The following is a 26,244-nucleotide window of genomic DNA, read 5'->3' on the forward strand; positions in this document are numbered from 1 at the left end:
GCTCTCACATTGCTTTAAAGAGTGCCAGCAGTTATCCATTGGGACCAGACGCTGTCCCAAGTGTTAATGTTGGCGAGGTTCAAGGATGCTGTTATTGCTGATGGAATCTCAGGCCCTGCCAGGTTTCATCTCTATTGACTGCTTGCCTACATTAGCCACATCCCATCAGCACGCAATGGCCCTTTAAATACAATTAGTGCAGCAGCTGCTAATGGAAGGTACTACAGTTAAGCCCCTTGGCCCAAAGCATTAAGATGCAGCTCCTGTACAAAACTCTACATAAAGATCACTGGCGCAGGTTGCGCAAATATACATAGGTATTTCCCTGCTGTTGCAGAAGAAATGGTTTGATTTGCTTTGACATACACCTCCATGCTGGAAGATGCTTTTCATTTGTCCAGGCTGTTGCAGGGTGGGGTGTCACACAAGAACAAGTCTCGTCCAAATTCACTTGATTTTTATTAAATCAGTTAGCCACGATAAACAAAAATGCAAAGAGAACCTTAAAAAAGAAAAACCAAAAGACATCAACTGAATCTGACCAGGGAAGCAACACAGTGCCCCCATCTTCCAGCTGTATGCCACATACCACTGAGCCCGCCATCGAACAGGTCACAGTGCATCTATGGCAACATGAAGGCAGAAAAGGGGCAGGGGTGATGGGCTTTCTCTGTCCTCTTTTAGCACAATCCATTCTCTCTGGACGGGACAACTGGCCCTGACTACAACCTGCAATACTGGGAGGGGGAACAACTGAAGCATTGTAGTGGTGCCAGCTCTCCATCCATCCTGCCTGGAACAACGTCCTCTTGGCCTCACCTCCACAAATAGAACCACCACAACACCTGTAAAAAGGGTGGGGAATTGGGGTGTTTGTGTGGGTGTCTCTTGCTAATCTGAACCAGATGCAGATTCTGCTGAGCTGGGTGGGGTGCTGGCGATCTCCTCCTCATCAGAATCCTAGAAAAGAAAGAGGCACAGGTATTGTTAAGAGAAGGGAGAGATTCAAGATTAGCTGCGTGCCTTAGAGTCTAAGCCAACAGAATCAGCGCCGGAAAGGGGAGCTGCTGGGTACCACTGGGACCAGATCAATTAAGCTTCAGCTGAACAGCCAACTGCAGTAAAAGCATACAATAAATGGAGCAAACAGGATGTTTAAGCTGCATGAAGATGGGGAAATCTAGAAAAGCCTGCAATGTGCTTTTATTTACTATGCTAGAAACACAGGAGTGTGTAGAATGTAACGGGAATGAATATGGTTCAGCAAATAGCAGTAAAAGGACAGGAAAACATGGAGAAACCAGGGGAAAAATAGAAATCATATGATATATTATTAAAGCCAATATTTTTCTCCAGCTTGAGTACTTCTACAAATCTGGCTTGGTATTCTTAAAAATAGTAAATTTCTAGTTTTCATGGTTGCAGAGCATAGTAAAGCAAACACTTAGAAACCAAGGGGGCTTTAAGCAGGTCTTTGATGTGGTGTGCCTTTTACCAACACCAGACATCTGTGTTCTTCCAATGGCTCTCCACCTATCTTCCCTGCCTCAATATCTTTCCTGATGTCCTTTCCTCCTGACACTGTCCTATAAGACTACAGACCGTGAAAAAGGTTCTTAGCTCTGAAATACAAATTCCAGAAATATTTATTCGGCAAATTAAAACACATGAAGCAATGCAATGTCTCAAGTGTGGAGACTAATGAAAGTAGGAAGATTATGGGTTGCCATGTTCACGGTTAGAGGCACTCTTCCATTTCTAGTGGCCATCCTGTAACTTGTGATGAAAATATCATGGGGGGGAATTGGTTGCTGTTCTGTAGCAAGAACTGGCAACAGGATTCTGACCTGAATGGAGCATGTTTTCATTCCCCTCCTCCCTAGCTCACTGGCAGTGGCACTGCATTGCCACCACAGAGTGCATTGCCTCTCACCTCCTTCTTGTCCTCGCCTGAGGAGCTATCATCACTGGAGACAAACTCCTTGCTCTTGAAACTCTCTCCAAGTTGTTTGGAAGGGCTCTTGCTCACAGACGATTTTGCAGATGCAGGTGCCTTCTTCTCTGGCTTGCCTTTCCCTGGCTTCTCTGGCTTTTTCTTCTTCTTGGGTTTTTCCCTGTTCATGTGAAGAAAGAGATAGTGTGCTGTAATGGCAGAATTGGCAGAATCCCTTTGGGGCAACAGAAGCACTATGGAGAAATGAGGATGGGAGTCTGTGTTCTTGGGCAGGGACGCAGCTACTCACTTCTTGGAGCTGTCCGACTTCCCTCCTTCAGTGTAGTCCTTCATTGCCTTCTCGTAGTCCCTCTTGGCATCTTCAGCTTTGCGATCCCATTCCTGCATCCAAAAAGAGAACATTTTACTCACTACTCACGTAACCCACAAAAGGAACAACTCATGCACCATTTCTGCTAACACCAGGAGCATGTGTATCCCACGCAATAGAAACTGAAATTCAAAAACTCAAGGAATGCAGAGTCCTGGAGTTTTATTTTAAGCCCATTGTTCTTTTCCTTGTGCCTGGGGGTCAAGGCCGAAATGGATTCAACTGAGGTTCAAAAACCCAGAGCTGGATTTAGTGACCAAGTAGAAATGCATAATCATCAGGATAAAACAGGATTTAACTGTCTCGGGACATTAGGGAATTCCTGCTGGATCAGACCAAGAGTCAATTTGGTTTAGCAACCATTTCTCACAGCAGGAATTCCCTAATGTCCCAGGGTTTGAGGCAGGAATCCTTTCCAATCCTAGCCTGACACAACAGGGATTGAACCTCTGACCTTCTACATGGAAAACATGTGGTCCACCACTGAACTACCACTCTTCCAAGACACTTCAGAGAAACCTCCAGAAAGCAACAGCCCTCTCCCAATGTTTGCCTCCCCCCCACCCCCAGCAACTGGCATTCAGATGAACAAATCACAAACAACTCCCAAAAGTTACACTTCCGCATCCACAAAATGTTATCATTATCAACTCATCACCCACCTCTTTCTTCTCTTTGGACATTCCTTTCCAGAGTTCTCCGGCCTTCTTGGACACATCAGTGACACTCATGCCAGGACTATCTGCCCTGATCTTGTCACGGTTAGCATTGAGCCAGAGCATGTAAGCAGACAAAGGTCTCTTTGGGGCATTGGGGTCTTTCCCTTTCTTACTCTGTGGGAAAAGGGAGGGTGAGAAGAGAGAAAAAGCACAACACTTCACCTCCAGGTAAAGGGAAGCCCTGCCTATTCCACAGATTCCGGAAAAATCCCTCCCTGTCTACCAAAGCCACCTGCATAAAGACCTCTAACTTGACTTTTGACTGTAGCCAACTGCCGTTCCAGCAATCTGCGGCTCTGCAAAATTGCAACATAGTTTTTGCTCCAAATCCTCTTCTACTGCCCCCTTTCCCCCTTATATTCCCAAGACCGGTTTTCATATTCACTGCACCACTAATAAGCATGGACCAACTTGGCCCCCAGTGCCATCCCTCAATTTCAAAGCCCACCCCGCCGCAGCTCTCCCCTACGCGAGCAGATTCACAGGGAAAAGGCCTGTTAACCTCTCTATGCAAGGAGAGATTTCGGCAGTGCACTCTCCTTAGGTACCCTCAATAGCTTTACTTAAGTCGATTAATGTTTGAATGTGTTCAAGCTTTTTAAAACAGTTCTTATTCCGGTCTCAGCTAACACAGGTGCAAGTTAACACTGCTGGTCCCGTTTCAGTTCAAAATATGGTCCCTTGTCAATATATCAACTGCTGATTTGTTTGCTTGCTAGGTGTTTGGGTTTGGATGCCCTTTTGAATCAGGATGACAGAGTGCACCTTTCAAAACTGCACTGATTTGTTTAGTTTCTTAGGAACTCCCAAATAATGCCCAGTGCAAGGCTGCTGATTTGTAACTGTGCACTTGTTTGCTTTCTCACAGGCACTTCCAGCTCTGACAGGAAGCACTCAAAGAAAGCCAGGAAGAGAGCAGCCTTGAATTCAACAATCTCCACATCCTGGTTGCTCTCACCTCAGATGGCTTCTTGCGAGGCTTGCGTTCTTTGACAATTTTGGCTTTTTTGGCAGGTTTCTTCTTCTCGTCACTGTCTCCTTCGTTACTAGACGAGCTGGCTGAGGCATTACTGTCAAACCTGTCACAAGGAAAAGACACCCACAGAAAGAGGTGGGTTCACAGCTTCCTAAACCCACAAATAAATCCCAGTCACTTTTAAAATGAGAGCACACACTCAAGCTTGAGCAACAATATCCTCACCCTAACTTTTTTTGTGCTTAACTCTCATGTGTCAGCTACACTACATCAGTGCGGTGTAGTGGTTAGAGTGCAGGACTAGAAATAGGGTAACTAGGGTTCAATTCCCCACTCAGCCTAGCCTACCTAACAGGGTTACTGTGGGGATTAAATAAGGAGGGGGAGAACCATATTAAACACCATCTCCACCTCCTTACAGAAAAACTGGGAAATAAATGCAGCAAATAAATTAATAAGTCCCAAGAATGACTAGGATGCCGCAGGATCATTAAAATCAGTAACAAATATCATAAACAGATAGGTCTATATAGCCCAATTAGAATAAACAACATATAAAATTTATATGTTGGAAGCCCTACCACGATTGCTAAAAATTGTTAGACATACAATATAGGATTTCAATAAGCCGCTGTATAGACTTGTCAGAAACTATTCTAGCAAGAGTGTACAAAGCAGCAGGTATCAACTGACTGTTAGCCATTGCATGCAAACATCAAAAACAATTGCCATCTGTCTAACCTGCCCCAATGTTCATACTTCAAAGACCATCCAGACAAGCCTTTTAAGTAAGCTGACATTCTTAAAGCATTTGAAATAGAATGGGTCCATTGTCATGACTGCCCACCCTGCAAGATGCTCTCCAGCAGCTTAAGTGAAAGCACGCCCAGATTACTAGCTCCCAACGTTTTCTTGAATATTCAACCCTGTGTACAATTTTAGACTGATGAAAGGACAGCATATTTCACAGACGAAGATAAAAAGCACAAGACTGTCAAAGTGAGTCGCAAAGTGTTGCCTTAAATTTAGGACTCAGATTTCCCCATTCATTTTGATAACCAGTGGTTGCACCCAGTAATGCTGCTATACGAGTGGAACAGGCCTCCACTAATGCAGTGGAACTTCCCCTCCTCCTTGCAGCTCTGACTGCACACCGTCACAATTGCGCAAGAGGCTTTGGAGACCATCCTGAGCAGATCTGGGTGGGCTGACAGGAGACAGAGAAAAGGAAGCCCACCACCCCTGCAAAGGTGGAAACCTGCTCATGCAGCATGAACTACAACCCCCATTTCCTACTCCCCAAATGGATCCTCACAACGTTATAACAAGATGTTCTTCTTCCCATGTCACCCTACTATTGTCATCACTCCAATACAGATGATCCAACTTTCTTCTGTTAGAAGTCTCCTAATCATGTGATTTGCCTGCCCCCATACAGTCATATTGAAGACCCGCAGAGACCTGGTCACAGTTCCAGATGTTATTGCATCCTTCAGTGATACACTGGTCCCTTCCAAGCACACAGCTTCCCCCAGTATTTATTAAAATATTAATATCATGCCTTTTGATTCCTAACAGAGCCTGCAATGCAGCATTCAACAACACTATCTCCAGCAAGCCGAAGCATTTTACTTACTCTTCTGCCACATCCTCTTCCTCCTCCATAGGATTGAATGATTCATCTGGAAAAAGAAAATCTCTCTTTTTAAACCACACTGATGAGAACGAAATGTAAGGCATGAAAAGGCAAAAAGGAATGGATTTGGCCACAAACCAAAGACAGAATAGGCCAATCTCTGTATCTCCAGGATGCAGAAAAGCTATTTATTCATTTACTTATTTCATAACATTTAAATAGCTAACAAAAGAAATGCATAAAATAAGCCTTTTTGCAGACATTGTATCAATTATGCTATTGAATCCAAAAGTTGCAATGCTCATATTACTGAAATGAAAAAACTAAGCAATTATGCTAAAGTGTCTGGATTCAAAATCAGCAAATCCAAATCAGAAATAACGTAAATGGACATTTCTCCATCTGACCAATCAATCATTCAAAAACAGATAGGTTTTTAAATCTGCTATAAGGAAGTAAAATATTTGGGAGCCTAGGTAACAAAAAACCTGTCAGCTCTAAAGAAAGCAAACTTTACACCATTACTTTTACAAGTACGATGGGATCTTAGATCTTGGAAAAACTTACATTTAGCGTGCTCAGGACACATAACCATCTTTACAGCAGCTATCCTTCTGAAATTTTTGTTACTCTTTCAAGTGCTGATAATTATGATTACACCCAAACAATTTAAAATTTGGCAGTGCTCAATGAACAAGTTCATACACGAAGGGGAAAAGTGCAACTAGGCTCCAGAACTATGTATGGAAGTGTTCAAAGCAGCAGATTTGGAATCCCACACCTCCAAACTTCTAACAAAGCCTTTCAACTAAAACATTTGATGCCATTGATGAACAGTCAAAAGAGCAAACCATGGGCATATATAGAAATAAGCTTGACATACAACAAAACAAGTGAAATGTCTCCTGCACTAACAGTATTTGGCTTATGATCCCACCCACTCAAAATTACCCTAATGTTGATCTCTTAGCCTTTCTATTGACAGCTGCCTGTATGGAGATAGTCAGATGCCGGAAAACTGGTGTTGGGCTTAACAAGTATAGTCCATAGCATTGGCTTAGATATTGACATGTCAAGTCGAAGCGGCAAAGTGCAGACACTATCTACATTCCTTTTATAATGTATGGCAAATGCTTCTTGAAAACATAAATTGTTGAGACCGTGGCAGAAATCCACCAAACATTCATGGGGAAATGTGGCATGATCTTTTAGCGTAATCAAAGACAACTTTATTATATAACATGACAAAAGTTTGAAATATGATCAGTACAAGTTATTTGTTGTTTACTGTTGTAACAACGGTTTTCTCAAAATGTATCTTCGGTGCCATGAAAAATAAATATAAACATATTTTTAAAAAGTTATATACTGTTCAATTATTAAAAAAACCAAACCCAAAAGAAATTTTCAAAAAATGGCTTACCCGTCTCCTCCCCAGAGTCTTCACTGCTGTCATTTGCATGCTCCTCACGAATTTTGCCCTCCTCCTTCATACGCTCCAAGTAAGCATCATGTGAGTCCTCATCCGAACCAGCATAATCATCATAGGGCACACTCTTCATGCCCTAGAAACATAAACAAAGCATTCCATGGAAGCTTCCCAACTCCAGTATTTGAGCAGACAGTCTCTCTCAACACTTTCCACACCCAAAACATGCAGAGATTCTAAAACCACAACTCCCAGCATGCTTTTGCGCACACATACTGTATAGAAAAGGCTTCTGTTTTAAACACACACACACAGCAGATTCCTCAAGAACTGAATGCATGCTGTCTCCTGGGTCTGCTAGAACACACCTTCTCTCCTCAGAGGAAGGGAAGAACCATGCTAGTAAGGTGGATTAGGTGGAAGCCACTTCTTGAGCAGAGCAGGCTGCTGCCCCTTGCCTGTGGTTCATGCAAGGTTATACTATGGTGATTAGGAATGTTCACCACAGCCATGCAGAGGAAACCTGAACCAAGAGGAGGAGGAAGAGGAGGGGACAATCGCACAGACCTTTTTCTTCTACAAGGAGAGAACAGAAATTGAGAAGGGAGAAAGCTCCGGAGAGACAGAGAACCCCCACCCTTCCCCAGTAGATCAGGATCAGGACCAGACAGTAGTTGCCTTTCCCTGTCCTCTCTCTTGCCCACCCTCTTGTAACAGGTACCTCCTTCAGTCCTCGGTTCTTGATGTTCAACTTCTTGGTATTCACAAAGTCAAATAGTTTGCCATATTCTTCTCTGCAAGGAAGAGAAGCCATAGATGCAATCATCTCGCACAAGACTAATACTCACTTGCCTGTGACAAAACTTCACAGAACAGCAGTGAATCAGTTGCTGCCAGGGAAAATAGATCCTATATTGTGAGGGCACAGAGGGGAACTGGAGAACGGAATATTGTGTTTTTAGGACCTACCTTAGTTTTATGGCTTTAAATTGTTTTGAATATTGTTTTTAACACTGTAACCTGCCCTGGGACCTTAAGAGTGAAAGGCAGGTAACAAATTAATAAATAAGAATATATGCATGATACAGCTATTAAAATGAAAACATCTGAAAATTATAGGTCACACATATGCAAGCAGCATAAAGAACTGTCTTTCAGAATGGGAAGGGCTCAAGGGCAGTGGCAATTCTGCCCCTTTGCACCACAATGGAAAATATTATACAGCTATAGAGGTGGCTGAGATCAAAAGCTGGTGAGCACCCTTGTGTCTCTATGGTTCTGCTACAATCCATTCACTCACCTCTCTATGCTGCTGAAAGTGTATTGCATTCCCTGCTTGGTTTCTATTTCGAAGTCGAAGGAGCGTGTGGTTGTGGTCCCACGGGCAAAGTTCACAAAAGAAATCTCGTCAAAGCGAACATGAACGGGTGGCTTGTGCACGTAGATGAAGCCACGCTCTAAAGGGTACAGGAGGCCCGAACTAGCCTTATAGGAACAAGTGATGCACTGTGCCCCGGAATGCCTGTAATAGGGAAATAAGAGCCATGCTCAATTTTGGCCATACCTTTCTCATTCATACCCCGGTCAAATCAATGACAGCCAATGAATGGTTCACAATTCCTCTAACCCAGCATGGAGGCATTTCTCACCCCTGGAAGTTGCCAGGCACGGTGATCTTCCGGTTGACAAGAGCTTTCATGACACGACTGACCATCTCATACAGGGAGCCAGACATATTCTTGGTGAGCCGACCCTCAAAGCGCTTCTCTACCTCATCCCTGTTAGAGAGAGAGAGACAGAATAGAAGTTAAGAAAGTGCCAGACTCAAGGGGCTGTTGAAAGATGTTTTAAATACTAAGTGTGCATGCTTATGTACGTACAGTTGACTCACAACTTATGCACATTTAACTTGAGGGATCACAGCTTTATGCTGAAAAAGCAGTCAGCAATTCCACCTGCCATTGCATTCACTCTTGAGAGAGAATTCTGAGGTCCAGGGACAGTCTGCAGTAAATGCTGCACTGTGCCTTTTATAGTTTCTACCTTCCCTGGACGTAGCTCCCACATAAGCAGAGAGTCGCCTGTGTGTGGGTGTGCACAGGCATATATGTACACATGGGGGTAGGGGTTGAGAAAGGTAATAATAGGGAGCAGGTGGAGACTAGAACTAGCAGTCTTAAAGTTAGAATGTTGTACTGGAAACTCCAAGGTCTCCTTGTGCAAGCCAGTCTCGTTCTCGTTCTCGTTCTCTCCCTCTCCATACAAACATACAGAACAAGTTTGACAGAAATGGAAATGCAAGAGACTCCAAAGATTACTACAACACCAATTAATTGCAGCAGTCTGTGCAACTGGGACAAAAAAACACTTGGGCATGACAGGTAGAGTCAAGCTTAGAAAGCATCTAGGGGAAGCAAACACAGATAGACTGTAAGGAATACAATATTGTGAATGGTACGCACTCATTCATGTTGAGGGTCAAGGAGATGTCCTCATCCTTTGAGAAGAGTAGGATAAGAAAGTGGTAACGTGTTTGGCCTTGCTTTATAGGAGGATCTAAGCTGATCTGGAAGGAAGCAGAGATAATCTTCACCTTCACAGGAGCCCTGATCCAAAAGCACCATTCCCATGCAACCTAACCCCCACACACCACGCTGATATCACATGCATCTCCCTTTCATAGAGACAACCTTCCCATTACAAAGCCCTTTCCCCTTGATTTAAGACAGCAACAGAAATCCAAATTTAATCCTAGACAGCAGCAGCCTCTACAGAGTCAACTAGGAGAATAAAAAATTGCACTTCTTTTCAGGAATCTTCAGGTTCAGACTGCTGCATCAAACTGAGTATATTTCTCACACACACCCTTTGAGAAATGTTAAGAGACATTATAGTCTTTTTTATTTTAAAAAAAAAAAACACAACCATGCAGAATGTCACTATGTAGCCTTCTCCAAAATAGCATGGTCTAGCTTTAGACATGACCACTCCCCTAGAACTGCAGATGCTCACAGGTAAGCAGACAAGGGCCAAACCTCCCCAGGCTGTATATGCAGTTGCTCTGCTCGCAATAACATGTCAGACATTGGCAATGCCATGCCAGACTGGGCATGCAAGCTCTGACTTCCTTCTGCCTTAAAGGTCAATGGCCTTCTCTTTTTTGTACTTTTATTTGTTTATTAAAGATTTTGTTGATTTACAAAAGTGTGTGCACTGTCTCTCTATCGTATTTTTTTTCCCATGTAACATTTTTACAAATCAGTTTCATTTGTTGAGACATTAAGGCCAATGGCCTTCTAAGCAACAAATAACTTCGCCGGATGTGCAGTCTGGCATAGCAGGTGGCACAAGACCACCTTGCTGCTTTCTAAGAAAAAAATATGTGCTTTATCTCCATATGATAGGAAGAGATTATTATGTGCAAGTTAGCTGAGGGATTAGCTCTTGCATCTCTAGCCACACCTGCTGCAGTTAGAAGGAACGAGAGAGCCCTAAGGCCCGACACCTTAACACAGTGCTGAAACAACAGACCAGCTCCCCTTATGCCCGGAACGCTTGCAGGGAGGGAACCAAGGCAGAGCAGAATAATAGGAAGGATACATAACAATCCCTGAAATTTTATCTGAGACACTGACTGTGTACTGAGTAGAAAGACACCTGGATTCTTCTCCCCAAAGTGCAACATAAGACTGATAATTTGCTTTGTTTCTGATTTTTTAATTAGTAACAAGAACTTATTTATTTTTATTTCATAAAAGGTATACATCATTTGATTGCAAAATACCTCCAAGTGATTTACAAAAAGATAAAACAAGAAAATCAAGAAAAAAATCACAACCATATTTTTAAAAAACTTAAAATACTAACTTTCAAAGCACCAGGAGAGGTTTGTGTAAGCAAGAATGCTTTTAGCAGGTGCCCAAAAAAGAAGGTGCCTGTTTAATCTCAATAGGCATGAAGTTCAGAAGCGCAGGTGTTGCCACACTAAACAATCAAGTTCTTACAAATCTGGAACAGGTATTATGTGGCCCCCGCAGTAGTGCCAATTCCACCGATCAAAGCAGTTGAGTGGGTGCATGTGGGGGTAAATAAATCTCTTATGTTAACTGGTCCCAAGTTTTCAAGGGATGAAAGGCCCTGGCCTCTTTCGTAAAGCACAAAGGGGAGAAGGAAGAGAACCTATGAATGGAGTCTACTGCATGAAGTAACCATCATTCTTCCTCCTGGCAGGCAACCCCTTCCCCCCAATTCCACTGCTGCTCACCACGAAGAACATCTGGCGCTGGTCTTTATGGGGCAGCAGAAAAAGCCGCAGAACAGTGGTGTAGGGGATCTTGTAGTCAAATGTCTTGCCATGGAGGTGCAGGAAGGTAGGGTAGATGCGGATGTCATATCGACCACGAGGTGTCAAGCACTGCAGCTCTCGGAAGATGCAGATGGCATCTCCGGTGGCCTGGATGACGTCTGCCTTGGATAATACATTCTGGGCAAATGCCTGCAGTAAAGAGTGGAATGAAGTTTTTATCAACTAATGCTCTCTCTCCCACCCCAACATCATCTCTACTCAGTTCTCACTCACCTCCACGGGATCCACGCCATCCTCCTGAGTGGGTGGCACGTAGAAGCGCACCTCCATAAGCGACACTTCAGTGTCGTCGTTCTGGTGGAACTCCAACGTCACTTCATTCTTGCCAGTTGTACACTGGGAGACATTACTGAGTGGGATCTCAAAAACTGGCTGCTCACCAATGTCAAAAGAGAGAAGCTGCCCTGCAAAAGACCAACAAGGTATCTTCCAAGAGAAAATAATAATACATTCTCAGTCACTCTCCAACCCAAAGTAAAACAAAAACAACCTTCTCCATTCTTTTCTCTTAGCTCTGTCTTCGAGACACAGTGTGCCAATTTCCCTTGGGGTCGGGGTACCACCCACCACACCCAAACATACCTCCAAACTTCACTGTCCCCCAGTTCCACCCCTTCACACACAAGTCTTTTTCAGCAAGGTCTAAGTGAAAGTGTGTCTTGAAGAAATCTGAGAGTTTGTCAAATTCCTATGGAAGGAAAATGCATAATCAGGGAACAGTCAGTTAATGCACTAGTAAGGCAGCAGTATACAGAGTAGCCATTTGCCTTGAATAGCTTTCTGCACCTTGGAAATTAAAATAAGCTACATATCAGAGGCCAGAGCAAAATTATGTCAATACTAAGAAGTATTTTTTATATAAGCTAAGAGTTAAGAATTGCATGCTACAAGAGATGCATGGAACTAGAAATCCCATTGTAGAACCGACATCTCCTTTATAACAGCCTGCAACCAAGGCAACACACAACCATAAGGCTAGAGGGAAAAGGCACTTTTGCAAGACCAAACTGGATATGCAAACTGGTGGAATTTCAGGCAAAAATAAACACCCAATGGCAGATGCTGCACAATATCAACCTGTCTTGATCCATAATACAAAAAAATGCTCACCCCACCAAGTCCTGAAGACCTGCTGAGGGCTGTACTGTATCATGCTCAGAAGCAAACTCATTCCAAAAAGAACCTTACCGTCTCTCTGAACCCATCATATTTGTAGACGTGACCATTCTTTGTCAGGAGTTTGAGACCATGTCCTAGTGCCACTCGTCGCCAGATGCCCTCTGCCAACTCTGATGCCTGAATATTGTCCACTTTTCCTGTTTTACTGTTCTTGAAAATCACACCTTGACGGTTCAGTCGCAGGCGGCCATCATTCTGACCCACAAGAGACAGAAGGTTAGCAGGTGCTTTAGCTCCGTGGCCTCTCAAAAGCTTGATAGGCTCTTCTCCTAAAACAACTCCATTTATTCCTCAAACTGCCACCAAATCTCCTTTTAAAATACTATTTAGAACAAGTTGGACAAGACATATGATGTGGTGTTTATGGCAACTATCCAACAACTACAATAATTCCTTCCACTATAATTGTTTTCTCCCCAAACATTTGGAATGGGACTCAAACCACTCAGTAAAGCAACAGTGGGAAACCTCCAACCCACAGACCTAATTAGGTTACCAGACCTCCCCATTTTGCCTGCAAGCCACACCCACCTGTCTTACACCTGATGTGCTATATATGCTATCAGGGATAGAGAAGGTCAAAATGTGGCTGGTCCAAAAGTGGGGTTGCAGTGTGCTTTCTAAGCACTTTGCTAAGTGATTTGCCTTGGCCCACAGTCGATTTCTAACCATATAGGGAAACACCAGTGACTTGATGTTGCTGTGATGTCAAGTGACTGACAGGTGGGTATCCCCCCCCCCCCATCTGTCAAACTTTGCTTTGGCAGCGAGAGGAATATGGAGCCAACCTAGTGGCCAGATCTAGTTTTCTGCTTCTACAGTAAAGTGTCCAGACATCTGTTTTCTTAAAAAAGACAATGTTTACAGCACAAACCTAACCATATTTGCTAAGAAGTAAAGCCCTATTTATTTAAGTAGGTGTTACTTCCTTAGAAGTCAGCCTCAGAACCTTGCTTCATATTCAGTTTTAAATTAAGCAAATATTTGTGGCTAGGAATCACATTTATATAGATCTATAGACTCTAGCTCACAAAATCTTACACCATAATATATTTGTTAGTCTTTCAGTTTGCCACAAGAGTCTTTGTTGTTTTGCATCCAGAAATAATCCCAAGTGATATACAACCAGCCTGCCAAGTAATCCCCCCAGTGGCATTAACAATGCTGAATAATAAAAAGGCTTTAAGGCACGTTTCATACCCAGCTGAAGTCTCAAGATGCATTTTAGTGAGTAAAGAATTTGCCACCCAAAAAAGTTATTTCTCCACAATCCTCAGGAGTCCAAAGCAAATGTGGGCTTCATCACTCTTGAAACATTTGTTCACAGTCCTAAATAATGTATTCTCATAGGCCCTCCTGCCATTATGTTTAAAGTATTAACCTCACTGAACCCTTAAGGGGCAGAGCAATATTATTTCTTACTCCCCTTTAAAAGATGGCATACCAGAACACGACAGATCATACAACAAACTTGTGGCAAAGCACTAGGTTTCTAAAGTGGCAAGGTGGCATCCCATCCAACAGGTCAACCTTCCTCCAAACATACTGCTTGTTCCTCACATAGCACCATACGTTACTTTCCTCCTTTCAGGCTACCACCCCATTAACTCACCATCGATCCCTTCACCTCCTGGTATATTTCATTGAATTCCAATGTATCCGCCATGTTGACAGCACCTCCACCCCCCTCACCCCACTATGGCAGGGGTTGAGGCCACACCAGCAAAACGTGCCGAGCTGTTCTTGGGGAAAAGTTTTGCAAACGGACCCAGGCAGGGAGAAGACAAGATGTCTTAGTCCTTCCTGGAACGTGGGATCTTCTCCATCTAGTACTAACAGAAGCAAAGGGAACACGAAGACACAGAGGACTAGAAAACACTTGGGGGGAGGCGAAACCTGGGGAGAAAGCAGAAAATGTTTTGTTTATACATGGGAGACGGGAAGAAGACGACGACTTCTAGAAAGCTGCCTTGCTATTCACCCAACTCGGCTAAAAACCACCCCTGCCTCACAATGCCTACTAAGAAGGGCACACACACCAAACCCCGCACCCAGGAGCCCCCGACCCACAAGATGCTCAGTGCCGCCACAGCGAAACACACACGTTGTCTATTTGCGGGAGCCAAAACTCGCCTCTTTACGGAGCAGCAACAGCGCACACCAGCCGCCTACTCCTGCTGCTGCTACTACTACTACTGCAGTTTCCCATACCAACCGCGTTTAAACCGAAGACAATTGCCCCCCGCCCTCGCACGCCCGGCTTTGAATCCCCCCCTCACCAGACGCACTTTCCCGCCTGCGCAACACGAGTCACATCCTCTCCCCTCCTCTCTAGAAAGCTCACCTCACTTCCTCCTTCCGGGGCCGTTGGCTTTCGGTCACTTAGTGCTCTCTTGCCTCTCCGGTTTGAAAAAGAAAGAAAATGGAAGAAGGCGGCACGGCTCTCTACGGAAACCGTGGGACGCCGCTCTATCGCGCAGCGCCTCTATGGTGGGACGTCTGAAGAGCGTGCCGGAAACGCGCTCCGTTGTAGACCGGAAGTGCTCACGGGGGAATCTTATTTGAGGAGACGTTTGCATTTTCAGCCTGGAGGAGTTCTTTTGTCGGCGTGGGGAAAGGGCCGGTCTTTCCTCCCTCCCACCCCGTCTCTATGGGCTTCCCATCCTGGGAGCGAAGCGCGGCTCCCGTGAGCGGCGGCAGTGTGACTCTCTTGATTGGTTAACGCGGGAGTAGGATGTGACTCTGGAGCGGGGGTGTGGGGCTGCCTGTTCAGTATTGCTTTTGCCTCCTCTTGATTCCTTAATCCAAGTCGTTTATAAAGGCATTGAACAGCAGGGCCAGGACAGAACCCTGTGGCACTTCGCTTTTTTCCAGGATGATGAGGAACCATTAGGGGCCACTCTGGGTTCAGTCAGGCAACCAGCTACATACCCACCTAACAGTTACCTCGTCCAGCCCACATTTTACCAGATTCTCCACAAAAATGCGGGGGGGGGGGACTTTGTCAAAAGCCTCACTGAAATCAAGGTACGCTACATCCACAGCCTTCCCTGATCCACCCTGCTTGTAACTATCCAAAAAGAAAGGAGATTGCATGATTTGTTTTTGAGAAACCCATGCTGGGTGTTAGTATTCACAGCATCCTTTACTAAGTGCTCACAGACTGTTAAATTATCTGTTCTAGGAGTTTTCCTGGTACAGTCATACCTCGTGTTATGTTTCCTTCATGATACATTTTTTCAGGTTGCGTCCCGCAGACGCGCAAAATGACGTCACGTGCATGCACATAAGCTGCGAATCGCAACCCACGCATGCGCAGACGCGCTGCTGCGGGTTGCGTTCTGCTCATGTTGAAAACGGGGCACTGAAATGGATCCTGTTTGCAACCAGAGGTACCACTGTACGGTATTGACTTCAAGCTGACCTGGATCTTCTTTTTTCCATTTTCTGAAGATGGGGACAACATTTCCCTACCTCCAGTCTGTGGGAACCTCACCTGTTCTCCAAGAATTCCCAAACATAGACTCAGGCTCTGAGATTACATCCACAAGCTCTTTTAGTACCCTTGGGTGCAGCTCATTGGGCCCTGGAGATTTGAATTCATTTAAAGTAGCTAGGTGTGTTCCCTTACCACCTGTCTTGGGCTGCAGCTCCTTCGTTGCATTATTTATTCTGTTAGCACCAGATTGGGCACTGCTTTCCTTTTTGGGTGAAGACAGATCCCAGTCTTCTCTGATCCCAGTAAGAGTTATTTGCTTCATAAATTCTTGCTGTTCCAAAGTTCACAGCAAGTCCTGAGTCCAGCAGCTTCTAAAGTCCTTGCAGCTCTTCACAAAGTGTTCTACTTCCTTCCACAATTCTACACAATTCTAATCAGTCTCTGCTGCTTAGATCTCCCACACTTTTCTGGCCAGCACTGAACGCTATAGCTTTTGCTCTTTATCCACACGGGAGCTACCTAAAAATTCCTCCCAGCAACAAAGATGAGATGGTCACCAAACACTCGCATTGTGGGGAATGACTCAGCATTTCCAACTCATGTGCAATTAACCCATTGAACACTTTCTTTAACATATAAATCACTTTTTCTTTACCTGTCTAGCTGAGTCCCATCACTCAGATGAAAGGGTGTGTCACATGGGGCTATACCCCTTTGGTCACAGTGGGCCAAGGACATTTTGCTGCTAGAGACAAAGCAAAATCCCGTCCCTCATCCACAGCCCAGCCTCTGCTGCACGCCTGCCACACACCACTCACACATGCCACTGTCCTGGGGTGGGGGGAGTAAAAGGAGGCCAGAGAGGAACATGTGTGCAAAGGAGGGGCAAGCAAGGGGCATGCTTCTTGGAGGCCAAATCTGCCACCTCTCCAAGCTGTCCAGAGCCTGCCACGCTGAGACAACTGTCTCACCTTGCCTCACTGGAGGGCCTGTCCTGTCTATGGTCATATATCACACACACCCGGAACTCACAAAGTGTAACTGGGGATGAGAAAATGGACGATGGTGCAAGCTTATTTTCTCCTCCGAAGGCAAACCAATGGTTTCAAGCAGTGCTTTTTTCCTAAAAAAATGTTTAGGGGTACTCTCATTTTCCTACTCATATTTGAAATACTGCCCCTCAATGGGGCCAAACTTAGATACACAAAATGTTTAGGGGTATGCGTACACCTCCATCCCAGAAAAAAAGCACAGGTTTCAAGTTACAAGAAAGGAAATTCCTATTAAACACCAGGAAGAATTTTGTGATGTTAAGAGCTGTTTGACAGTGGAATGGACCCCCTGGGAAGGTGGTGGAATCTTCTTCCGTGGAGATTTTTAAGATGAGGTTGATGGCTATTTGTCATGGGTGGTTTAGTTAAGAATCCTGCACTGCAGGGGGTTGGACTAGATGACCCTTGGGAACCCTTCCAACTCTTGATTCATAGAATCATAGAATTGCAGAATATCACTTAAGCAATGTAACAGACAATAAATAATTTGAAGAGCTGAAACTGTACAAGACTTTTTGCATATAAGGCTCCATTCAAAGTCTTTCTGTAGCTCAGTAATAGTTGCTTTTAACCTTTTCTGACCCTGAACCTACCTTTTAATCTCAGCCTGCAACTTGAGTTCTGGTTTTAGTTTTTAAAAACTGTATATATCACCTTTCTTCTTTCCTCTCAGGCAAAATTCCCATACTGTGTGCCACAAGAGCAATGGGAGTGTGCTGTGAGAAGCAGACAATTAAAGGCTGTACAAGTCAGTGCTCTGGACTTGCTGTCTTCCTACTGGGGAGGTCACATCCAGAACACTAACTTGTGTAGAAACCGGGGGGGGGGGGGGTTTAGGGGGTGCCATGCTTATTTTGTTCACTCTTAAGAACAAATCACAATAGTCAAGTGATGTTGTTGGAGGCCAACTCACATCCGCCGCAGCCAGTATGGCCAATGGTAAGGGATGATGGGAGTGTTGGGCCATGTATATGCCATGGAAGCTCAGTCAAGAGTTAAGCTCACCACAGAAAGCAGTTCTTTAGCAGACTTGTCTTTACCGGTCCAACGCCAACACACACACACACACAATTTACAGATGTTACAAGTAGTCTTCTCTCTATATCTCTGAGCCCAGAGAGGGGTCTTTGCTTCAAAGTCCTTGCTGTGTTAAAGTCCACAGCCAAGTCCTTAGTCCAGTTGCTTTCAAAGTTCTACAGTCTTTCAAAAACTGTTAATAGTAATAATAATAATAAATGTATTTATACCCCACCCTCCCCGGCCAGAGCCGGGCTCAGGGCAGCTAAAATTACAGTAAAAACATTGTAAAATTACAATGAAAACATAATGGGGGGGGGGATTTAAAATACAGATTAAAATACAATTTAAAATGTAGCCTCATTTTAAAAGTAGCCCATAGATCAAAACCATACGGGGAGGGAAACATAATGGTCAGACTGAATCCACACCAAAGGCCAGGCGGAACAGCTCTGTCTTGCAGGCCCTGCGGAAAGACGTCAAGTCCCACAGAGCCCTAGTCTCTTGTGACAGAGCTTTCCACCAAGTTGGGGCCAGTACTGAAAAGGCCCTGGCCCTAGTTGAGACCAGTTCCAATTTTTCTTCTTCAAACTGCTTCACACTGTCTCAGGCAAATTCTCCTACTATCCCTACTGTCCCACAAAACAAATGCTGTAAACTGGACCCCTGGGCCTAGCCTAATATGCTTCCTTTTTTTCGGCTACTGAGCTTTGGTAAGTGAACTTGAATTGTGCGTCTTGAGACAGATAGCCCAAAGGAATAACCAGGAACTTCCTTTTGCGGTTGCTCACACTGTCACTGATTTGGGACTAGGATCCCACTGTTTCCAATGCAGGCAGCATCTTGTCAGAATAATTTCCCATTTTCCAATGTCGTCTCCAGAGGGGAATATTATTCAGCTTTCTCCTCCCCCTTTCCTTCCTTCCCCTTTGACTGATGTTGCGAAGGTCTGAAACAGCAGGGGCACTATCTGTAGAGCTGGAACACCACTCAGAGGAAATGCAGCAATTGCAGATTCATTATTTAATGCTCAGATCTCTTCCATCTAGGCACTCGCTAGAATCCAATTTGTAATTGATGAGCTGGAAAGCCCCACCTTTCTCTGACTGCATCACCGGGTGTTGGGTAGGGGTGGGGGTGGGGAAAGAGATCTTATAAAAGGGGGTCCCAGCGTCTCAAGCATGCCCAGAGTAGCAGGAGACAACAGCAGGAGGGAGCCAGCAGAACTTCTTCCTTTCAAAAAGCTTCTGAATCTTCTCCCTGCGCAGATTACACCTCCGTGTCCACCACTCATAGACCCATCACAACACCCTTGACATTCCAGTCCGCTCTGCAGAACATCTTGGATTTGCTCCTCGGCTTTGCCCAGGCTTTCCTTCGGCATGAACTGTGTGGCAAACTTCTTCACCTATGAAACCACCAAATCGGTGGTGGTAAAAAGTTGGACCATCGGCGTGATCAACCGGGCCGTCCAGCTGCTGATCATTTCCTACTTCATTGGGTGAGGGATGGCATGTGAATGGGGGAAATATATTCTCACTTGGGGGGGGGGAGGGTGGCTGTAGGAGAAACAAGGTAAGGGCTTACACCCCACAAATCATCATCACTCAAGAGGTGACAACTTTTTACACAAAGGTGTTGGTAGAGGACAGTAGAACAAGGAAGGTGTTGGGGAAGTAACTGAGAACAGCTTATTTTTGATGGGTGTGAGAAGCCAGGTAGATAAGGCTGCTAAGTCAGGGCTTTTTTTCAGCTGAAACTCACCAAAACGCAGTTCCAGCACCTCTCAGGTGGGTACCATTGCCACTGTAAGAGAGAACACGGAAGGTGTTCATGGTGAGTTCTGGTATTTCTTTTTCTAGAAAAATAGCACTGTGCCAAGTGAATGGTTCTAAATGTAACTTGTTCCTGTAAGGGAGACTTGAAATACATAGAGATTTTCACTTGGATTCTCCAAACTTGCAAAGATCTCTAAGGAAATAATAACTCACATAGGCATGCCTGTCAGCTCTGGAAAAGGAACATGCAGTTGCAGGTGGCAGGAAAGCTTATGGTCCCACAAGGCTGCAGACAGTGTTGTCTCTGGCTTGTGGGTAGCGGATAGAAAATGATTACCATCTCTCACAAGTCTGGATTGAGGAGCTGTTTGGAGAGCCAGGAGACTTGGATTCAGGGCCACAGCAAATTTTATTTGTTAAAACCCTGTTTCATCATCCCAAAGGGATGTTGTACAAATTCAGGGGCTTCTGCCCTTAGATAGCCCCAAGGAAATCATAGAGAAAAAGGAGCTGCTGTTGCTGCTGCTTTTTAACTAAAGAAGTGCTTCACAATTATTTGCCTATTGTGCCATGTGTTTACCTGAGACCAAGTAGCCGAATTCATGTTGTCCCTTTAGAAACTTTGTTTGGACGTGTGATTATGTAGGCAAGCTTGTCCACACATACTGTATAGTCATTTCTTCCATCAAAAGAAGGATTCTGATAACTCTTTGCACCATGTTGTGCCATTGCAAACTTGCCACCCGAGCCAGAGCATCCAGCCCCACAGAGAGGCTGACTTTACCACATGCCATGATAAAATTTGCTTTACCAGATGGCAAGAGGCTCCTGGTAGTTGTTTTAATTCATTCTACTCGTGGCTTTTATGGGTTGGGTGTTCATTTGAATGTGAGCAAAGAAGAGGGACACATGCACGTTTGAACAGACAGAGATGGGGGAGCTGCGTGTCGTTCCTGGAAAAGTAAATCTATCTGTGTGCTGAATGTGGGAGATCTGTATGAATAACTGAAGCAGGGACGTGATTCATAGGTTAGTGGCAGACAGCACATGATTTGACTGCAGAAAGCCCCCTGCTCCATCTCTCCACATCTTCAGGGGAAAGGATTAGGGAGCAGGTGATGTGAAAGAGCTCAGCTTGAGACGCTGGAGAGCCACTGTCAGTCAGAGTGGGCAATGCTGGGCTTGATAGCCAAAAGGTCTGGCCTGGTAGAAGCAGCTTCCCACAGTTCTCAGGGGAGCTGGGACGGTTTGGGAAGGAGGCGATTAACAGTTCACTTAACTGCTTTGGGACGGGTTCTGTGTTCTGTTTTTCCTGAGACTGTTTATACCGGAGTAGTCTCACTGACATCTTAAAGTTGTTTCTGGGAGAAAAATATATATTGGGGGGTGGGGTAAAGGAGGGGAAACCTTTTGGGGGATGACTGCATGGGATGGTAACTCTATAAGAAGGTACATTAGTGGATTGTGAGCAGGCTGACCAACTTTGAACTACTTCAGCAGGAAGGGTGTGGGGGTGTGGGGGTGTGTGGGGGGTGTGTGTGTGTGAGAGAGAGAGAGAGAGATTGTGCACATGGAGATCATAGCTGCAGGAGACAACTACTATATAGGGGTAGAGGTTATGAGTAGTTGGAAATTGTGGAAGCCAGCAGCTACCTAGGGAACAGTGACTGTGAAGGCCATCTGGTGGCAACAAAAAGACGTAATATGGAAACAGCTTTTGCTGCACACAGAGAGATGTAGAGGGGGGGGTGGGGGGAATCACTGCTGGGTATCCTAGTGCCCTGGGCTTACTATTATTGATTACAGTTAAATAGGTCCATGATATGGTTTTGCCTTACATGCGAAAGAATGTTAATGTCTCCTAATGGCCCGTGAAGGTCTCTTTATGGGAGATAATTGTTAGGAGATGGTTTCTTCTAGTTAACAGAGAGCTTTCTGGAATGAGCAGGACGGGAAAGCCAGCGGAATGAGGGGAAGACGATAAAGCCTCAGTTTCCCCAGGCAAGGGGTGGGGGCTGTTGTGAGATGTGTGCCTGTGTATGCTGTAACAGAATAAGCACTTTAGAAACTGATATTGTTGTGAAAAGGCAGCACCTATACTTTGGAGCTTCCCGCCAATTCACATCAGGCAGGCACCTTCACTGTATTTTTTCTGTAAGCAAGATCCAAACAGGTAGATGTCAATATGCTTTAATTTCTTTTTAGCTTAGCCCCGATTCTAATTGTTTTTTAAAAAATGTTTTTAACTACTTGTTCTTAACTATTTTTTACAGAGAATGAACATATCTTGTAAACCCCTTAGTTTCGTTACAAACAAGCAGTACATTTTTTTAAAAAATTTTTTTTGTAAAATAAATATTTGCAGGTAAGAGGGGCAGGATTCAGCTAAAAACAAAAACAAAACACCGCTGCTGTGAGTCAAGCAGTGGAACGGAGGGCCTTGAATTTGGAGCTTTGGGGTTCAAGACTTCTAGTCTGGCCCCACATAGGTCCCTGACTGCAGACCTCAGTCCCTTATCTGTTAAATGGAATGATGGGTTGCTTGTGAGGATAAACTCTACAAAGTCTGCAAAGCATATTAGTGTTGTCTAATTTCCAGGAAGTCCCATGGAGATAAGTGGGACTATCCCTATATAAACAGTGTTGGGAAGAGGCTATAAAAGTACAATATGAAATAATAATTACGAGCTCTATTCTGGGTTGTGAAAGGGGTGGTTAGAGAGGGCATCTATATTAGCAAGTGTCCTGGTTATATGAAGAGGTGGTAGTAGTATATGGGAGTTGCAACAGTGGACACTTCCAGATGAGCATTGAACCTGAATTGTTTGTAGGAAGATTAGGTGATGTCTGTTCATTGGGTATTCACTTTGATTTGTTTATCAGGACCTTAAGACGACCATTGCATCAAGCATACCATCCAGTGCATTTTCCCGGTCACTTTCCTTATCTCAAAAAGTGGGAGTGGATTTGTCATGCAGGACACCAAATCCACTTTAATTGCACAACCTGAATTTGCTGGTGTATGATTGAATCCCACCTGAAAATAGATAGCCTGCAGGCGCTCAGTGCCAGAAGATTGGTGGGAGTTCATTTGCTTGATGAGGCACAGACTTGTTTCCTGGGCATCCTTCCAGAGGAATATGAACGGAGGGGCTGATGGCAGGAAATAGGTGGAGGCCAAGCCCCCCCCCCCCCCCCGCCATCTTTGCTTGAGTGCTTGGACAGAATTGTTCCCCACCCCAAGCCTGATGTTGTTAACCAGAGTTCCATTAGCATGGATAGCCGCTTGGGCCTTGCCCATTACTTTCTCTCTCCCCTATGCATACTCCCCTCTTCCGGGGGAAACACAATTTCTTATCCGCTACTGTATTGCTGGGGGAAACTCGGCTGTAAATCCTGTCTTCCCTCTCCACTCCCAGGGGTCTAACAGACTAAAGAACATTGTTCTTCTTGAGACAATTATTTAGCAGTGCAATAAATACACAGGCTCTAATCTAGCATTCGTTCCCTATGATTAAGGCTGCAGTCCTAAGCACACTTACTAGGGAGTGAAAACCGTCAAAACATACTAGTTACAGGTAGGGAGCCGTGTTGGTCTGCCGTAGTCAAAACAAAATAAAAAATTCCTTCCAGTAGCACCTTAGAGACCAAGTAAGTTTGTTATTGGTATGAGCTTTCGTGTGCATGCACACATCTTCAGATACCTGAAGAATCTGAAGTATCTGAAGAAGTGTGCATGCACACGAAAGCTCATACCAATAACAAAGTTGGTCTTTAAGGTGCTACTGGAATGAATTTTTAAATTTTGTTTTGTCAAAGCATAGTGCAACTTACCGTATTTTTCTGTGTATAACGCGCTCCCGTGTATAAGACGTCCCCTATTTTGGGGGACCCAAAATTAAGAAAATAGGCGGAGATTGCCCAGAGTTGTGGAGCTCTTTTGAGGGGGGGGGGTTGCCCAGGGCCGTTCAGCTTTTGTGGGGAGATTGCCGAAATTCCCTTGCCCACCTGAGCAAAGCTTCCTATTGCAGACGACGCAAAAGCCACCAAACATCTGACCGCAAGCCGCAAGCAGCTGCCTATCGCCTGCCCAACTGAATTGTCGCTGCAGCAGCCAATTTTAAAAAGCCCTTGCCACAGCCAACAATCACGCACAATATCACCGAAGACAATCTCCAGCTCCCGGCGGCAACCAATCCCCGATCACCCCTCTGCACTACCCATGTATAAGACGAGCCCAATTTTTCAACATTACTTTAACATAATAAATAATAATAATAATAATAATAATAATAATAATAATTTATTTATACCCCTCCCTCCCTGGCCAGAACAGGGCTCAGGGCGGCTAACACCAATAAAACTACAATAAAACATTAAAGAAAAAACAGTTAATTAAAATACGGGTTAAAATACAATTTAAAATGCAGCTTCATTTTAGTAGTAGCCCATAAATCAAAACCATAAGGGGAGGGAAACATAAGGGTCAGACTGAGTCCAAACCAAAGGCCAGGTAGAACAGCTCCATCTTGCAGGCCCTGCTGAAAGATGTCAAATCCTGCAGGGACCTGGTCTCTTGTGACAGAGCATTCCACCAAGTTGGGGCCAGTACTGAAAAGGCCCTGGCCCTAGTTGAAACCTTGTGGCTCAGGACCTCCAAAGTGTTGTTATGCGTGGACCTTAAGGTCCTCCGCGGGGCATACCAAGAGAGGTGGCCCCGTGGGTATGAGGGTCCTAGGCCACATAGGGCTTTAAAGGTCAAAATCAGCATCTTAAACCTGACCCTGTACTCCACTGGGAGCCAGTGTAACTGGTAAAGCACTGGATGAATGTGATCCCATGGCAAGGACCCCGTAGGGAGCCTCACTGTGGCATTCTGCACCCACTGGAGTTTCTGGGTCAGCTTCAAGGGCAGCCCTGCGTAGAGCAAGTTACAATAATCAAGCCTGGAGGTGACCGTCACATGGATAACTGTGGCCAGATCAGGGCGAGAAAGGTAAGGGACCAACGGCTTGATACGGCGGAGATGGGAAAATGCCAGCTTTGCTGTGGCTGAAACCTGCGCCTCGATGGAAAGGGAGGCGTCGAAGGTTACACCCAAGCTCTTGATAGAAGGTGCTGGCACTAATTGAGCTTCCGCAAAAGATGGGAGTTGCCCCACCCAACCCCATGTCGTCCCGACCCAGCCAGAGGACCTCTGTCTTCAAAGGATTTAACTTCAACGCAGCCATCCGTAAAAAATCCTCATCTTATACACGGGAAAGTACGGTACTTCTGCGTAAATATGCATAAGATTGGGCCATCCATCTTATTGAATGCAATCTGACCTCAGTACAAGTTGTTCTTATAGTAGTTTCAATGGGCCTCATGCTACAATGCTATGGAGACCTCCTTGGGAGTAAGCCCCCTTGAACTTAGTATGATTTACTTCCAATAAACACACATAGGAATGGGCTGTTAGTCACCACACACTGTAGCTAGATCAGGACTACAGTGTTTTACCCATCTGATGTGTGGGGTCCTCAAGGTAGTCCATATTTCACATACTTAAACTGCAGTATGTTGTCACTGGTAAAAATTCCCCGCACCTGCGCGCGCACACAGTGCAATTGTGGGACTTGTTAGATAGCACATGAAATCTCTCAACCGGCAAGTGAAATAACCATCCTGTTTCATTTCTGTGTGATGCTATGAGCATGGGTGATTTGCAGTGGTGTTTCCCAGAGAGTTGAGGGTAGTCTGAAAGATAAGTTGCTGCTTGCGATGAGATTCTCATCACACTTTCACAGCTAGAAATGGGTTTGGGAGGGTTTTGTATTGTACTGCAAAGTTCCTTGTTCTTGACACTTTGATATGCCTGATCTACTTCCTGGCACCACCTTCTTTGAGGCTTCTCACTACACTTGTAGCTGGCCTGGCCTTTTAAACGGGTGTTCAGCTTATCCACATTGTTCTGCCTTCTGAGCCGGAACGCTCAAGAGCATTGCTTCCTTACTGGAAGAAGAACGCATCAGCAACACAAACTCAAAAGTGATGCTGCCTTTGGCTAATCTTTGCCTAATTAATGTACAGAACAGATACACCCTTGGCCACAAGAATAAAGTGCAGTGTGGTAGCAGTCTCACTTAGCGCTGTCTCAGAATTCTGTTGCATCCCATGCAAAATAAAAGGTTAACCATATCACTAGCCTACTTGGGATGTTTAGCAATAGGTAATTGCTGTCTTGCTATCCAAAAATGATAAATAGAATGTATGTTTATTTATTTGTTTGTTTGTTTGTTGCATTTAAATCTCAGCTTTCCTCCAAGGAACTTAAGAGTGGTATACAT

The 26,244-nt window shown here is 44.7% G+C and overlaps 2 protein-coding genes across 6 annotated transcripts in view; one reads left to right on the forward strand and one right to left on the reverse strand.

Moving 5' to 3' along the window:
• Positions 1-442: 442 nt before the first annotated feature.
• Positions 443-16,597, reverse strand: SSRP1 (structure specific recognition protein 1). 5 transcript variants are annotated; one of them, XM_083443081.1, is made up of 17 exons: positions 14,974-16,597; positions 14,242-14,525; positions 12,639-12,824; positions 12,033-12,138; positions 11,664-11,854; positions 11,349-11,579; positions 9,547-9,650; positions 8,734-8,862; positions 8,385-8,606; positions 7,806-7,878; positions 7,079-7,220; positions 5,656-5,701; positions 4,002-4,122; positions 2,987-3,157; positions 2,244-2,335; positions 1,934-2,114; positions 443-960 (listed from the first exon to the last, which is right to left on the reverse strand). In XM_083443081.1, exons 2-17 carry the CDS (start codon positions 14,293-14,295, stop codon positions 892-894), a joined length of 2,118 nt encoding a protein of 705 aa, XP_083299207.1. In that variant the 5' UTR covers positions 14,296-14,525; positions 14,974-16,597; the 3' UTR covers positions 443-891. The 5 variants fall into 5 exon arrangements, with proteins under 5 accessions (XP_083299207.1, XP_083299209.1, XP_083299208.1 ...); XM_083443083.1 differs by having other exon boundaries at positions 14,918-15,090; XM_083443082.1 differs by having other exon boundaries at positions 14,909-15,090.
• Positions 16,598-19,325: 2,728 nt separating this feature from the next.
• Positions 19,326-26,244, forward strand: part of P2RX3 (purinergic receptor P2X 3) — a 28,720-nt gene continuing 21,801 nt past the window's right edge. The window contains exon 1 of the mRNA XM_083443427.1: positions 19,326-19,638. Within this exon, the coding sequence (XP_083299553.1) occupies positions 19,520-19,638 (119 nt within the window). The 5' untranslated portion in view covers positions 19,326-19,519. The remainder of the gene's footprint in view (positions 19,639-26,244) is intronic.

The sequence above is a fragment of the Podarcis tiliguerta genome, assembly GCF_965153285.1.
Source record: "Podarcis tiliguerta genome assembly, chromosome: 1".
Taxonomy (NCBI): domain Eukaryota; kingdom Metazoa; phylum Chordata; class Lepidosauria; order Squamata; family Lacertidae; genus Podarcis; species Podarcis tiliguerta.